Source organism: Cyclopterus lumpus, chromosome 24 (genome assembly GCF_009769545.1).
Source record: "Cyclopterus lumpus isolate fCycLum1 chromosome 24, fCycLum1.pri, whole genome shotgun sequence".
In the NCBI taxonomy this organism is placed as follows: domain Eukaryota; kingdom Metazoa; phylum Chordata; class Actinopteri; order Perciformes; family Cyclopteridae; genus Cyclopterus; species Cyclopterus lumpus.
In genome coordinates this window covers 11457854-11472345 of record NC_046989.1, presented here as the reverse complement: position 1 = coordinate 11472345, position 14492 = coordinate 11457854, and the positions used below count along the sequence as shown (strand labels likewise).

The 14492-nt window shown below is 43.0% G+C and overlaps 1 protein-coding gene across 3 annotated transcripts in view; it reads left to right on the top strand.

Moving 5' to 3' along the window:
- The window catches only part of foxo3b (forkhead box O3b), a 41529-nt gene extending 27488 nt beyond the window's left edge, over positions 1 to 14041 (top strand). For 2 of the 3 annotated variants that reach the window (XM_034527303.1, XM_034527307.1), the window contains exons 3-4: positions 8157 to 9640; positions 10722 to 14041. In XM_034527303.1, coding sequence (XP_034383194.1) covers positions 8157 to 9611 — 1455 coding nt within the window. In that variant the 3' untranslated portion in view covers positions 9612 to 9640; positions 10722 to 14041. Of the gene's footprint in view, positions 1 to 8156; positions 9641 to 10623 lie in introns of all 3 variants that reach the window. The other variant, XM_034527306.1, reaches the window with a different exon arrangement.
- The last annotated feature ends 451 nt before the right edge of the window (positions 14042 to 14492 follow it).

Sequence of the window (14492 nt, the reverse complement as noted above, 5' to 3'; positions counted from 1 at the left end):
AAGTATGTCTGTTGTCAGTATGTGTGTGTCTGTGTGCGTGTGTGTGTGTGTGTGTGTGTGCGTGTGTGTGTGCGTGCGTGCGTGCATGTACTTGGCAGGTTTGATAGGTCATTAAACTGCGTAGTTTAAGGACGCCGTGTCCTAGATCTCGGGTTGATAAAGCGCAGCAGGGATGTCCTGTGTTGTTCCAAATTAAAGTGCACACGTCCCCTACTGAGGCGCAATGAACAGTGTGTTTGTGAACGACTACTTTTTGTCTTTTTACAGGAGCCAAATAAAGAAAATATGTAGTGATCGATTTCCCTGCTGCTTCTTCTTGCTTTTATTTCCTTGATTCTCATTACAGTATGTCTGTGTGCTTAACTTTCCACTGTGACTGTGAGCCAATGCTCCATGGGAGCTGAGGTGACGCTAGTCACGTTACTGGAGTTACTAGGGTAATGTGACTAGCCGCGCCTTTTTACCGGCCTGCACCGATTGGCTGTTTTAAGGGGGCTGGGTTGGCTAGCGAGCCCACCTCAGGCAAACTGATTGGAGGAAATGTAAGAGTAAACAAGGAGTTCTTTGAGCATGTGGTCTTATGCAACTCGGGACACACTGCATGCAGGCGAGAGAAGAAAAGGAGGGAGGCAGATTGGAAAGCGGTGCGTGTGCATGTTTGTGTGCGTGTTAGAGGAACTTGATACTGCAGTTCACACCATCATGATAGATTTGTCAGTCTCAATAAGGCATCACAGATTAGACAGATCCTTTTCATAACAAAAAATTAAGATCTGTTTCCTCAATTGATTTGATGTTTAAAGTGTGTTCCAATGACGACCTTAATCTCTTCACAAAAAGATGAGCATGAGCGGAGGGGGAATGAGAGTAGAAATATAAGCAGAATGAAGGGAATAGGATTCCTTTTGCCAAGCTCCAGATCCCCATCCAGTGTACACACACGCACACGCACACACGCACGCACACACACACACATAGATAAAACTTAAACACACACAAGCGGAGAGACACCCAGCCGCTGGCCGGGAAAAAGTACATATGACGGAGAGAATGGAATGTTCTGTCTGCAGTCCAGATCTCAGGGCAGCTGGAACCCGGACCCAATGTGTGTGTGTGTGCGTGTGTGTGTGTGTGTGTGTATGTGTGTTAGTGTAGGGTCACAGTATAAATAACCATACTCTCTCGGCCTTGTTAGTGCGGACCAGCCAGGCTGTTCATTTATAAACGGCTTTATATGCCTCCACCTCACGTCACCTCGTTACACTTTCACTGCTCTGCTCTACGACTTGAGGCTCATGGTTTGTTTTTTTCCGCGTGACTGCAAGGGAACGCACAACATACAATTTTAATCACATTACACGTGTGGCATCTGCACATGCACTGGAAAAGTAAACTGGACACTGGTTTCATAAACTGCATGTGTGTACTGTAATCCCCATCTTTGGTGATATTATTGTTAAGTTGTCGCACACACTGTTTTCTTTTTTGACTTTTTCATATTTTTCAGGCACAAACAAATATCATCTTCTTTTGTTGTCAGAAGGTCGCATTATTTCTTCTTAAGGGTGCAAGAGATCTCACGGTTTATAATTTTATATAACTTTTAGGAATGTTTTTACCGCTGATACCAGTTGCCGATCGCTGATTAATTACATCGGCACTTTTTCAATTGACAAAAACGAATAACGGTAAAGCTTGCTGAATTTAAAGTTTATTGTTCAGTGTTTTCCAAAATAAGCGCCCAGAGACATCAAACCGACATCAAAGAACTAGCAGGATGAAGACGTTCTGCGTGAAACAAAGCAGGTTTTGCCCATTTTCACTCTACTCTCGCTCACCACTCAGCTTCATTCCAGATGAACCTTGTTGTTGTGAACATTTTGCTCGTATGTTGGAATGACCAGATGAGATGAAAATTGAGAAGAACTTTCTTTGTGTGCTTGCTTCCCTCACTTCTGTTTCACTTTAGCTGAACAGTCAATCGGAGTGATTTCTCTCACCAATGGCCTCCACCGCCGATTCAACATGCTGCAGCTGAAAAGGGCAACAGTTAACAGTGCGAGACACACCACAAAAACTAGGCCACAGACGCCAGGGCCTAAAGCGTTAAATTAGCTCAAATATGCCCTCTTAGGCCAAGCTATTGATTGTGTCTTTGTTTATTTATTGATTGAGTGGAATATTTAAGAGAGAATGTGCAAATACAAGACCAAAGTTAGAATTTCTTTCTTTCTAAAAACCAATGAGCTCTTTTGACTCTGCTTGTTAAGTTTGCTTTTATAGTATTTTAAAGTCGTCCTGGTTCATATGCTTCCTGTCACCCGTTTGCACAAAGTTAATCTTGTTTCCATCCTCTAAAGAAAGAACACTTCAGGGCAAAACAAGCATTATTTTCAACCGACAGCCCTTTGTCAGCCCCTCATCTTAAATGTAACTAATGTTGCGCCAGTTGTCTGCTTGACCCAGCAGCGGTCACTGTTGACATTAGACTCAGATTAGAGCTGGTTTACATAATGGCTGAAAGTGTGGTTATGTTTGGCCAGGACTCACAGATACACACTGTGTCAGTGGATGGTTAAGTACACCAGAGGTGTGAGGCTCAGGTCACATAGTTGGTCCAATCACAGCAGTGGTAGCATGGTCAATTGGGTGGGGCTAACATGTTTGAGGCGAGAGCTGCAACCTCAAAGCACTTTGACCTTTGACACATTGCTGTCGCCTGGCTCTGTGACACTGTACCCTCTGACCCACAACACAAAAAGAGCTGTGTGCTTGTGTGTGTGTGTGTGTGTGTGTGTGTGTGTGTGTGTGCGTGTGTGTGTGTGCGTGCGCGTGTGTGTGTGTTGCCTTGTCTGGTTTGGTTTGGGCTGACCAGTAAAATGATTCTCTCAGGCACAAACAGAGTATAGGAACCTGGCAAAGGGAAACTGACCCAGTTCATACATTTGAGTTCAGATAAGTGCTGTAGCTGGGTGATGAAATATACTTGCAACACCATGCAGACCCTCCCTTTTCTGTACTGCCTGGCTACGCAAACCAATTTCACTCCACCAATCACCACTGATGGAGCTAGGACAGCTACGACCTATTAGAAAGCACTCTCAGAATCATCTGCACCAATCAGAGGAACCTGCTGAGGTATTCATTTCTATACATTTCCAACACGCATATGGGGTATTAAATTGATGTCATTCCCTCACAGTAGTTTAATAATAATAATAATCTTAAAATTCCCCCTTAAAAAAAAATGTACACTCACCTTCTAAATTTAGATTGACATGAATGCAAATATATGAATTCCCACCTACGCACCTTCAAAAATCTAAATAATGAGAGAAAGGAGGGAGAGATTCCTAGCGTGGTTGCTGACAGTGATGAATTGTTCCCACATGTTGCTGACAGACAAAAAGGCCTCTGTGTTCCTGAGCTCTGGCTGCAGCTGGTGCTCGCTCTCACACACACACATACACACACACACGCACACACACACACACACACACACACACACACACACAGCTGGGGCCTGTCTCACGAAGCAAGTTCAGCTTCGTCAGGCTTTCTTTGAGTCTTACACGGGTGAACCTGGACAACCAGTCTCGTGAACAGTTGACTCTTTAGATCAGTTTTCCCGATCGAATAAATAGATAGTTTGGTATTTTTGGAAATACATGTGTTTGCTTACTTAATCGATGAGAAGATCACTTTCATGTCTGTACACTTAATATAAAGATACAGCTAGCAGCATCCAGTTTCACCTTGTTTCCAGTCTTTAAATTAAATTACCCTTAAAAATATGAAGTGAAGAGATTTGTTCGTTGAATCCAAAGTTAGTTCACTAACCGACTTGTGAGGCAAGGCTCAGATGTGTTATTTAGATCTCTGAGATAAATGCTCAAATGAGAGAGAGTGAGCTGGAGGGACAAATTAGATTGAGAAAGAGAAAAAACAGAACTCCCTCTTGAGGATTTTCCTAATATGTTGAACTTTTGCCACTTCTGAGATGTTTGCTTCCACAGTTCAGTTAAGTAAAGTAGGAGGCTGTTATCAAACTTAGGGGGGATTTAAGCATAGGTAGAAAGAGTACTTGAATATCAATGTGATATGAAATTAGCATTTCCCAAATACACAGGTATAAGGTACAACCTTCAGGTCTCATGCCACAGTGATAGAGAATAGAATACTATTTTAAAAAGTCATTCTTAATTTCAGACTCTGTATTCAAGTAATAGTAATGTTGCTTTCAAGACTTTTTACTCAGATAAAACTGAAAAAGTACTTACAACCAGTCCAATCTGTCTCTCTGGCCCCACTGTGTTCCTCAAATTCAAAATGTTTTGAATGAGGCTCTGCCGTCACATCAGGGATCAACCGTCTGAAACAACAGAAAGTCCTGAACATCCCACCGAAAGCAGAATATCCTTAGTGAACGCAGAGGTACCGGGGGATCCAAGAACATGTTAGCATTCAGCATGTTAGCCAGGCCCAGTGTGCCCCTACTTAATAGGTCGCGGACATCTTCGGTGTTTCATTTAGCGTGCCGGGTGGTGCAAAATGATATGCATATGTGGTGAACTCGGCCTGTATATGCGAACATTTATAACATATCATTTCCGGGGTGCAGAGTGTCTCCTCTGTGGAGCTTTGCCCTCCTGTGGCCTCAGAAACACCTGTAGTTTCTTCTCTGCTGCAGCTGTTTTATCTTATTTCCTCCCTTCGGTTCCATTCTCACACGGGACTTTTTTCATGTAACTTCTTGTCACAGATGTGACTTGAAATGTAGCAAAGTGCGATGTGATGTATAGTATATGTGGCTTAAGTGAAAGTAGTAAAAATTACAAGAATGGAAAAAAAGACTATAATTGTTACTTTTGGATTTAAGTGCAATTCAATGAACTCAGAGGAACGTAAATAATATGATTGGCTTTGTCATTAGATACAGTCAGAATCATGGCAGCCAGAAAATAGACGTGGTCTGAAGGAGAGACTGAATGTCTCCATAACATTTTAAAAGACATGACTCAGCCAACTAAAATCATAAATCAACATACTTTCCACTGACAGAACCACAAGCGTGTGTTTTGCCAAGATCTTCCGCTTCATCCCAAAACCATTAAGGTGAATAAAATGGAGTTTGTGGTGCTTAAGAATGACATTTTTGTATTGTGTTTTTTGCAGAAAACATATTTTGGAAATGTCCAGAATAACAAGAATAATCATTACAAAGTTTGTGAGAAAGTGTAGCCTACGTTGGAGGATCTACTACCATGTAATACACACATACATGACACGTAATACTGATACATACCAGGCACAGTTGTCTTTCTTTCATCTTGCAATCATCCTCCTCTCACCATCACTCACACATTTTCACTTGGCACCCAATTTCTTTTTTTCGTATTTATCACTGTCCATGCTTCGGTTGCAGATGTCCCGTTTCCTTTTATTGCTGCTCCATCACACCGAGTTAGAAATATCTCCTCTGACGTCTGAAAGATACGAGCAGTGGCACGGATAAGAGAAACATTAAACAAGTGGCTTTGTTAGGTGGAAGGAGTAGGGAGGTGCAGAGAGAAAAGTGGTGTAGGATGAGGCGAGGGAGAAGGATGGATGAAGTGTCAGGAGCTGGCAGGTAAATGTTTACAGCAGCGGGAGAAGGAAACACATTCCATTCATTCTGCTCTCATTCATCCCTCCAAAAGGTCTCTATTTCCTTTACAAAGTCTATCTGCTGACTCTGTTTACATCTCCTTGGCAGCTGGAAACTTTTAGTGAGTATATGTGCGGCATGTGTGTCCTTGTGTAAAATGTCCTGTAATAAAGCAGCATTACGTCATGCCTCGAGAGATGCTGGCAGAGGATAAACACTGGTCTCCCTGGTATCTCTTCTCATCTTACCTCCTTGCACAGAATACACACACACACACGCACACTTGGGAAATGCACATTCACATACACACACCATTCATAATTGCGTGCAACATTTTATTGGTTTGCTTATGGTCACAAAAAGCACAACGTCCTGCAAAAACAGCTTTTGCATTTGCAATTTCAAAATACTCAAACACGCATTTAGAACACCGGGCATTTCCATATAACTATCAAAAACACTCAAATATAAACAGTCACACAGGGCCATAGGTTCACTTGGGCCCCAGAGATCAAACGTTCTCACTCTGCCAACGCAGCATTCAAAACAGTAACTTAAGCGTCTCCTCCTCCTCTCTGATTGAACTGCCTTTGACCAGAAAAACAATCCAAACTAAATTGTCTGTAGACTGTTCAGGAAAGACGGGACCACTTCATGGAAAACAATATTGTGATTCCCACAAAAACTCGAAGATTTTGGCCCTCGCCATTTGAAACCCAGAAATCTGTTCCATTTCAGTGAGTAAAAATATACACGGGAGGAAAACAGAGGGAAAAATGCGTGCTTGTTGTGGATGGCGGTCGGGTTGTTTATATAGAAGGATATAGCATAGCCCCAAAGTCCCTCAGGGCTCATAAGAGCTATGTGTTTGTGAAACAACAGAAACTGCTGAAGAAGGACGGGGGTAAGGAGAAAGCAGGCCGAGGCAAAATAATGAATTCAATGAGGTTGTTGGGCACAACATATGGAGAAGAAGAAGAAATTTAGGAAAAGCTTGAGACAGAAGTCAACTATACTTAAAATGCAGGTTTTTAAAAGTTTATAATTATGTCTAATAGAGTTGATAGTTGACAATGTGACTGAATGTGTGTGCGTGTTTGTTTCAATATTTGTGTATCATCGTTATGCTGTCAAACAAGAACCATGAAATGATGTCTCCTTGAGTAACCAGATGGCTGAGAGTGTGTGTTTGTGTGGGTGCCTGTGTGTGCGTTGGTGTTAACCGAGGGTTGTCTGGATCCTTATGTGCATGGGTCCAATTTACAGATCAAGTGTAGTTTTCAGTTTTGATCTTGAGCGCACGTCATACAACCCACCATTGAAACCACACCAGTTGATTTGTGAAGATGAGTAGTGACGGCGTTGGAATGACTCTACAGTGTAAACATGTTTTGCGAATGCTTTATTTTGTGCAAATGGAAACACGCAATGGAACGCAACAATAACAATTTCAAAAGAACTACTACTGTTTAATGCTGTAGTTTCATGAAACAGTTGTATGTTTTCCTGGCCTCTGACTCTTTTCTTGAGGTCTAAATATAAACCAACTTAGTGAAAGTAATCTAAAAGCCCTGCTTTTCTTCATGTCCAGGATTAGCACTGCAATTATGAGTTGGACTGAAATGTGACAAAGTTTATAGAAGTGAGATCAAAATGGCAAAAAATTTAAACAAATTCACATTCAAAAGATTTGTATGTGAGAAATTGTTACCCATCATAAGTCAAGAAGCCTCAGAGACTACGGCCATGCTAGCGGCTCTGTGGGGCTGCCCTGTAGGAGTGGTGGTGATTTGAGTTTAACGCTAACTTCAGCATGCTCACAATGACAATGCTAACATGCTCATGTCTAACAGATATTACCATGTTAGTTCAAAGCTAAAAATGTCAATGTGAAATAAGAAAGTCAGTGATTCAACAGGGATGCTGTATGGCAGTTTAATGTGTACATGCATCTCTGTGTTGTGAATAAAACTCTTGATCATTTGTTCCTCCACAATGAGACTGTGGGGCTCACACAAGGAAGGAGCTCAGAGTTGATCAATATACACCAGAAGAAGACTCGCACGCAAACACACATGAACCGACACAGAACAAGCTCCTGAAGCAACACAGGGGCTCTTTGTATGTGTCATTCATAATCGAGGAGACGCTTGATTATAGACCACTGTCTTCTTTATAACCACTACACAAAAGCTACAGGGGAACAATGTAGACATCAGCGCTAGTTGTTACAACACGTTAATGTGTTCCTGTCTGTTTATTGGATGAACAATTGAAACAATTGGATTTTTTCATTGTTTGTCTGTCTAATCACCAGAGCAACTGTTTACATTGCTGCCGTGTTGTTGCGCTTAAAGAGATGTATTCATTGAATGTTGTATTGGTAAAAGGAATGAAAGAACACAACAAATCACTATTCATGTCATTGTTTGAGCGATTGCTTCAAAAGTATTTTACACACATCCTTTAACACAGAGTCTTTCTTCTCTTTCTCTTCTTTGTGTTACAGAACTCCATCCGGCACAATCTTTCCCTTCACAGCCGCTTCATCCGCGTACAGAACGAGGGAACGGGGAAGAGCTCCTGGTGGATGATCAACCCAGAGGGAGGGAAGGGTGGCAAGGCTCCTCGGCGCCGGGCCGTCTCCATGGACAACAGCAACAAGTACACCAAGTCGGCCCGCGGCCGTGCCGCCAAGAAGAAGGCAGCTCTGCAGGCCGCAGCCGCTGCAGCTGGTGAAGGTGGCGGAGACAGTCCTTCGGGTCTCTCCAAGTGGCCTGGAAGCCCAACGTCACGCAGCAGCGAGGAGCTGGACGCGTGGACAGACTTCCGCTCCCGCACTAATTCCAACGCCAGCACACTAAGCGGTCGCCTCTCCCCCATTCTGGCCAACCCTGAGGTAGACGAGGTGCTCGATGACGAGCCTCCTCTCTCACCTATGCTGTACTCCAGCCCTGGCAGAGCGCTGTCTCCTAGTAACGCCACAACCAACGGGAAGTCTGCGCCGACTGAGCTGCCCCGCCTTGCAGACCTGGCAGGTACAATGAACCTGAATGACGGACTTACAGATGACCTGATGGATGAGTTGCTGGATAACATCGACCTGGTGCCAACCGTAACCGGGCCAACAGCTCCAAATGGTTCCTCAGGGTTCAACTTTGTGCCCAAACCCAACGGACTAGGCTCACCTTCCTCCACCTCCTCTCCCTCCACCAACACTTCTACTAACGGTGGAGTTAATGGTTTCAGTAACTCCATCTTTGGCCCCAACACAACAGGCTCCTCCCTGCGTCCGTCCCCCATGCAGACCATCCAGGAGAACAAGCAGACCTCCTTCTCCAGCATCAGCCTCTCTCGCTTTGGCAGTCAGACACTACAAGACCTGCTCAACTCTGACAGCCACAGCCACAGCCACAGCGATGTCATGATGACCCAGTCTGACCCGCTGATGTCACAGGCCAGCACTGCCGCCATCATTTCCCAGAATTCCCGTCGTGGCGTCATGCTTCGTAATGATCCCGTAATGACCTTTGGAACCACTGGAGGACTTCCGGGCACCCAAGTGGAGATACTTCAAAGTAACAATCACAACCATAGCTCCTTGAGGTCTTTAAACGGAGGCCTGATCCTAGCCAACGAGGCTAACGCTCTGGCTAATGCCAAGCAGCAGCTCCTGCTCTCACCCTTGGGAGGAAATGGTTCATCGTCCATGCAGATCGACACCTCGATCTTCCTAAACGGGACAATTAGCAGCAGTGGAGGGATCTGCCAGGACCGTTTTCCCACAGATCTGGATCTGGACATGTTCAACAGCAGCCTGGAGTGTGACATGGACTCCATCATCAGGAATGAGTTGATGGAACCAGATGGCCTGGACTTTAACTTTGACACTCTGGCCAACATGAACGGAGTCGGCAACTTCGCAAGCACCAAGCAGACCTCTCAGAGCAGGGTACCCGGCTGAGAGGGTCAGGCCGGGGAGGAGCAGAGCAGGTGTGTATGTTTGGGTGTCGTGTGCATGGGCATAAATTATGAGCCCTTAAATTAGGGATTAACTGATCCAACCTTTTCTAACTCGATTCCAAAATGTAAGTGCAGATACGATACTAGTGCTCTTTTATACAAAATGTAAAATCTATAGATGTCTCTGTGCAGAACTGATTAAGATATGTGTAAGCTTACATGACAACGTGCTATAAGTGGAAATATTCATACACTAACATGCTTTCTAGGGTTGTGAAATTTGTATCTATATTATCTATATTGTTTTCATTTTCGTGCTGTATAATTACTAGTGCAAACACATACAGACCTGAAGAAAAAGCTCTGAACTGTTGGCATAAACCCTAATCAGAATCGACGCTGCACTCATTGCCCTGTAAATCCACATGGAAAATGTTCTCTCAAAGTAATTACATGACTCTGCATCTCTTCACTAAACCACTTCAAATGTTTCCAACACTCCAAAACCGACATGCTAAACAACAAAGCTTTCTCCACTATTTATTTTTGTACCAATCCCGCTGCTAGGGTCTCCAGCAATATGCCCGCAAAGTGTGAAATAGAGCAGATGAACAGTTCTACACACGGACAGAGATTCCGTGCATTATAGTTAGATATAATGTCAGTCCTCGTTTCCAGGGCCTTTCTCACTTATCAAGATTTGGTAAACACACAAAGTGCAAAACAAAGTCTGTATCTACTGTTTGTGTAAATTGCAAAAGTTAATGTCAACACTTGTGATTTTTACAGTAAATTTCTACCTCTGCCTTCACAACATGCATACATTGTGAGCCATTGGTATCTTTAAACACATTAGATTACTGCTGCAAATGAGCAGAGTGGAACAAAAACAGCTGGATTGGTGACGTTTGGTTAATAAACATATGACTTTGCAACAGAAAGTATTTGTTCTTGCTTTTAGGTCGTACAGTATGATTACTCAGTCATAATCATCTCGTTGTTCATGTCTCCAGGTCTGAACTATGTAGTGCAGGAGAAGATCAGACACACAACATCCTTTTTGCCAAACCTGCCATCAGCATAACGTAAAATACGAACCCTGTGTTTACAGAAGAAGACTTCCTTTCGAGAGCTTTACCTTCGCTCCCACACTGGTGAACCATGAACGAGCCGACAGACTCCAGAGATACTGTACATCATCCCTCGAAGCCTCTGGTGAAACAACAACAACAACAACAACAAAAAGAAAGCTTTGTCAAACTCATAAATCTTAGAATTATGCAATTTTCCTTTGACACTCAGTCTGTTGACATCAGAGACTGGCTTTACCAGAATGGGTTTCAGGTGATATACAAGAACTTAATATCAAGCGAAGATTGAAAGAGAGCATGGAACAGTTGTTTCTGTTGAAAACAAAAAAAGACAGAAAAAAAGAAAAATCAAGAAGTGATGTGGTGTAAATCTGATCCAGTGCTTTCATGGGATGTGTCATGTTGAAAAAAGAATATCCCGCTGTTCTCTCCTCGTGATTTTAAATGTTCAGTGTTTGTTTTTTGGATCTTATCATCATTGTTTCTGCATCATCTACGTCTTTACAAGAAGAATTGGTGTATTGATGAAATGGAAACATTAACATGGAGTATCTTTATCTGCTGAGTGGCCACGCTTACAGTACATGCAAACACACCAACAGACCTACTCGTTGCCCCAGTTTGCAAATCTTCAGGACCCTTACAAGTCAAAACTACTCAATGTAATGCCATGTACTTCCAGTTATGTTGTATTACCATTAGCTGAAACAACATTTTTGCTATCATTTGTAAAAGAAATATGTAAATCTGTAATCTAAATGTAAAAAATATGAAACAAGACTAGAGGAAGAACATCTCTGTCGTGGATATTTGTACAGTGCAGAGCAGTGTAAAGTTCAAGAAGGACAGGGAAAGATATTGTTGTCTTTTGTTAGATTTCTTAAATTCTGGCAAATTCTTTTGGGGTGGATTATCACTGCATCAGATGTAGCCAACACGAATACCTGTGTCCTAGGGTTGTGAACATTTCCACACCATTACAGGTGCTATGTAAACAGTGTTGAACCCTGCCCCGAGAGCAAGCCGTGTATTTTGTTTGTCCGTTTGTTTCTGTTTATACCCACAACCTGCAGAAGCTCAAAGCTGCAGCCATTTGTAGCACGGCGAGGTTGAACCTGCAGACGGCGGTGGAGAGAGGAAGGGGAGGTGCAGGGTTTTAGGCTCATTCCTCGAGAAGCCATTTGTTTCTCGAGTAAAACAATAATAAGCTATCTCTGTATATTGCCAAATTACTTGAAACAAACAGTAGGATATGCTGGCAGCCAAACCAAGACACATAGAAACACACACACAAGCGCACACGCACATTTGTTGCACACACATAGATAGAAGAAATAATACCAGGGATCTGTGTTAAGCTCTGCTGTTCTCTTGTCATGAGCTTGTGAGGCTTCTTATGCATATATAGAATCACTCAGGGGGGGAAAGGGAGGCTTCCCATTTTAAGTAACATCAAGTCACATTCTAATGGTATTTTAATATTTCCTGATAAAAAAAACAGTAATGCTTTGTGTTTGTGAACTTGTAACCTGTGAACTTTTGGCCGTCAAGATGAAGAACAAAGATGAACGGCAGGATTAAGACTTCATGTGGTCCATTATTTTTGGTTTCGCTGTCATGGCTTCCCCCCTCCCCTCTCGTCGGACTCGTGACACGCTTACACACATCCCCCTCATGGACACGCCTAGTGCTCCTACAGGTGACTTCCTGTCTCTCCTGAGTACATGTTTATGTGCGTGGGTGTATGTGTATATCTGTGGAATTTATTTCTGTTGAATTAATCTCCTACGAGGATGTGTAATCCCTCATTATCCCTCATGGTGCATACAGCACAGCCGACTGTATGCATGCATGTATGCATTATGAATTGTGTGAAATGCATATATACTCGCTGTATGTCTCTATATATACTCATGTAGTACTTGACCCCTTGTGATACCTCTGAAGGTATAGTTGAAGAAGTAATGAACAATGTTACACACCCTGTAGGAGGGAACACTGTTACCAGCGATTTAATTGTTGAACCAGATTTTTTTAAATGGTGGAAAGCACCGTTGTTGTAGCATCTGGACACCCTGGTATCCCTTCTCTGTCTAGGGTAGCAACATGAAGTGTATGCCCCGCTGTGTATAATAATGTACAGATGTATGTTTATCACTTTGAGGTCGAGGCAGAGGAGTGTGTGTGCATGGTTGACTAGAATGATCTACTGTGCTATCTGAGGTTTAGTGCATGACCTAGCTGTACCCCTAGACCCTTCCAATGGTGCCGTCCTGCGACAGAAATTGTAATTCACAGAGGAACCCTGTGTCTTTAGCACTTAAGCACACACACACTTTCTATTTTTTAAATCAGGGCTTACAGAGCTGCGTCCTCCCACATTGGTGGGTTTATTATTACAAGTGTGTGTACATCGAGGCAGACACAGGGAAAGCCTCCTTAATGGACGTTCCTCTGCTTCACACTTGTTTTATTCCATGTGGAGTACAGCAGGTTCACGTCCTGGTGCTCTCAGTGAGTGTTTGGTCATAATTCTGATGTGGTAGAAGCGTCATCTGACAACAAGCTGGGATTTCCTACACACTTGTCACATCTAAAATTTCCAAAGCGTCTATCACATGTCTTGGCAGGGGGAATCCTGAGCCGTCACCTGAACTGCTAAGCATTTTGATTCATCTCAACTGACCGTACTAAATATTAGAAGCATTTAACTACTCCTGTGAAGAAGACTCACAAGATAAATCAAAGGAGCCCTGTAATCCCTTCTATTTAAAAAGAGGGGTTATTGATCCTTGATAAAAATGCAAATCTCAATCGCAGGAAGGTGTTCCATACATTTTGTACATCCAGTGTAAAATGTTTTGGCTCTTTGGGGAGATAGTTTACACTTCGTCATAGTGGAGCAGGCCTTCCACACAACCACTCAGTGCTACTGCTTCATTGATGCACAGATTATCTCCTCTTGTGCCCAACTCACACACACACGCACACACACACACACACACACACACACACACACACACATACCTGCAGCACAACACGTGCATATTTAAAGCTAAGAAAAGCAAAAAAACAGAAGAAAGATACCACTAGATACCTTAATCACCTTCGGCGTTTCCTTTTCATTATCTTCTCTTGGACCTTTTTCATAATTGTTTCGAGGCCCAGGCCAGCTCCCCTCCTTACGCCCTCTGAACTTTTCCCTTTATTAATCTTGCTTCTTCTCGACTTGATGTTAGTGGGTATTTCTCCTGTGTATTCCATTTTGAATTGTAATCTAGTTTGTATAAGAAATGGTGCGCATGTAAATAAAGCTTGGTGAGGCTCCACACCCTTTCAATGTCCTTGTGAAATTATTTTAGTGCTGTAAAAATATGAAAGTATTAGCGGTACATAAATGTCATGAGTGCTGCTGTGGAAGCAGCTCGTAAAGCCACCAGAGGGAACAGTACAGCTCTCGCCTGCTTTACATGTGATGTTAATTCACCAGTTTTCTTGCCTAATGTTTTCCAGAACAGTGTGTGTCTGAGCACTTGTGCATGAGCACATTTAACCTCACCCTCCCTTTAAATCTTTCTCTCATGTCAGTCTGGAAGGATCTAAACAACAAAACAACTCTGTGTCCCTCTCCAGTTCCTGGAAGTCGTCTTGCACAATGTTTTGTGTCAGGCTGCTTTAAGCCAGAGCAGACGTACAGCAACATTCTGATACCTGACACCAGGCCGGGCGCTTTTCCTCGGTTGTTGCGAAACATAAAAGGGAAAGGGAGAGGGGGAACAGTCAGAGATGGG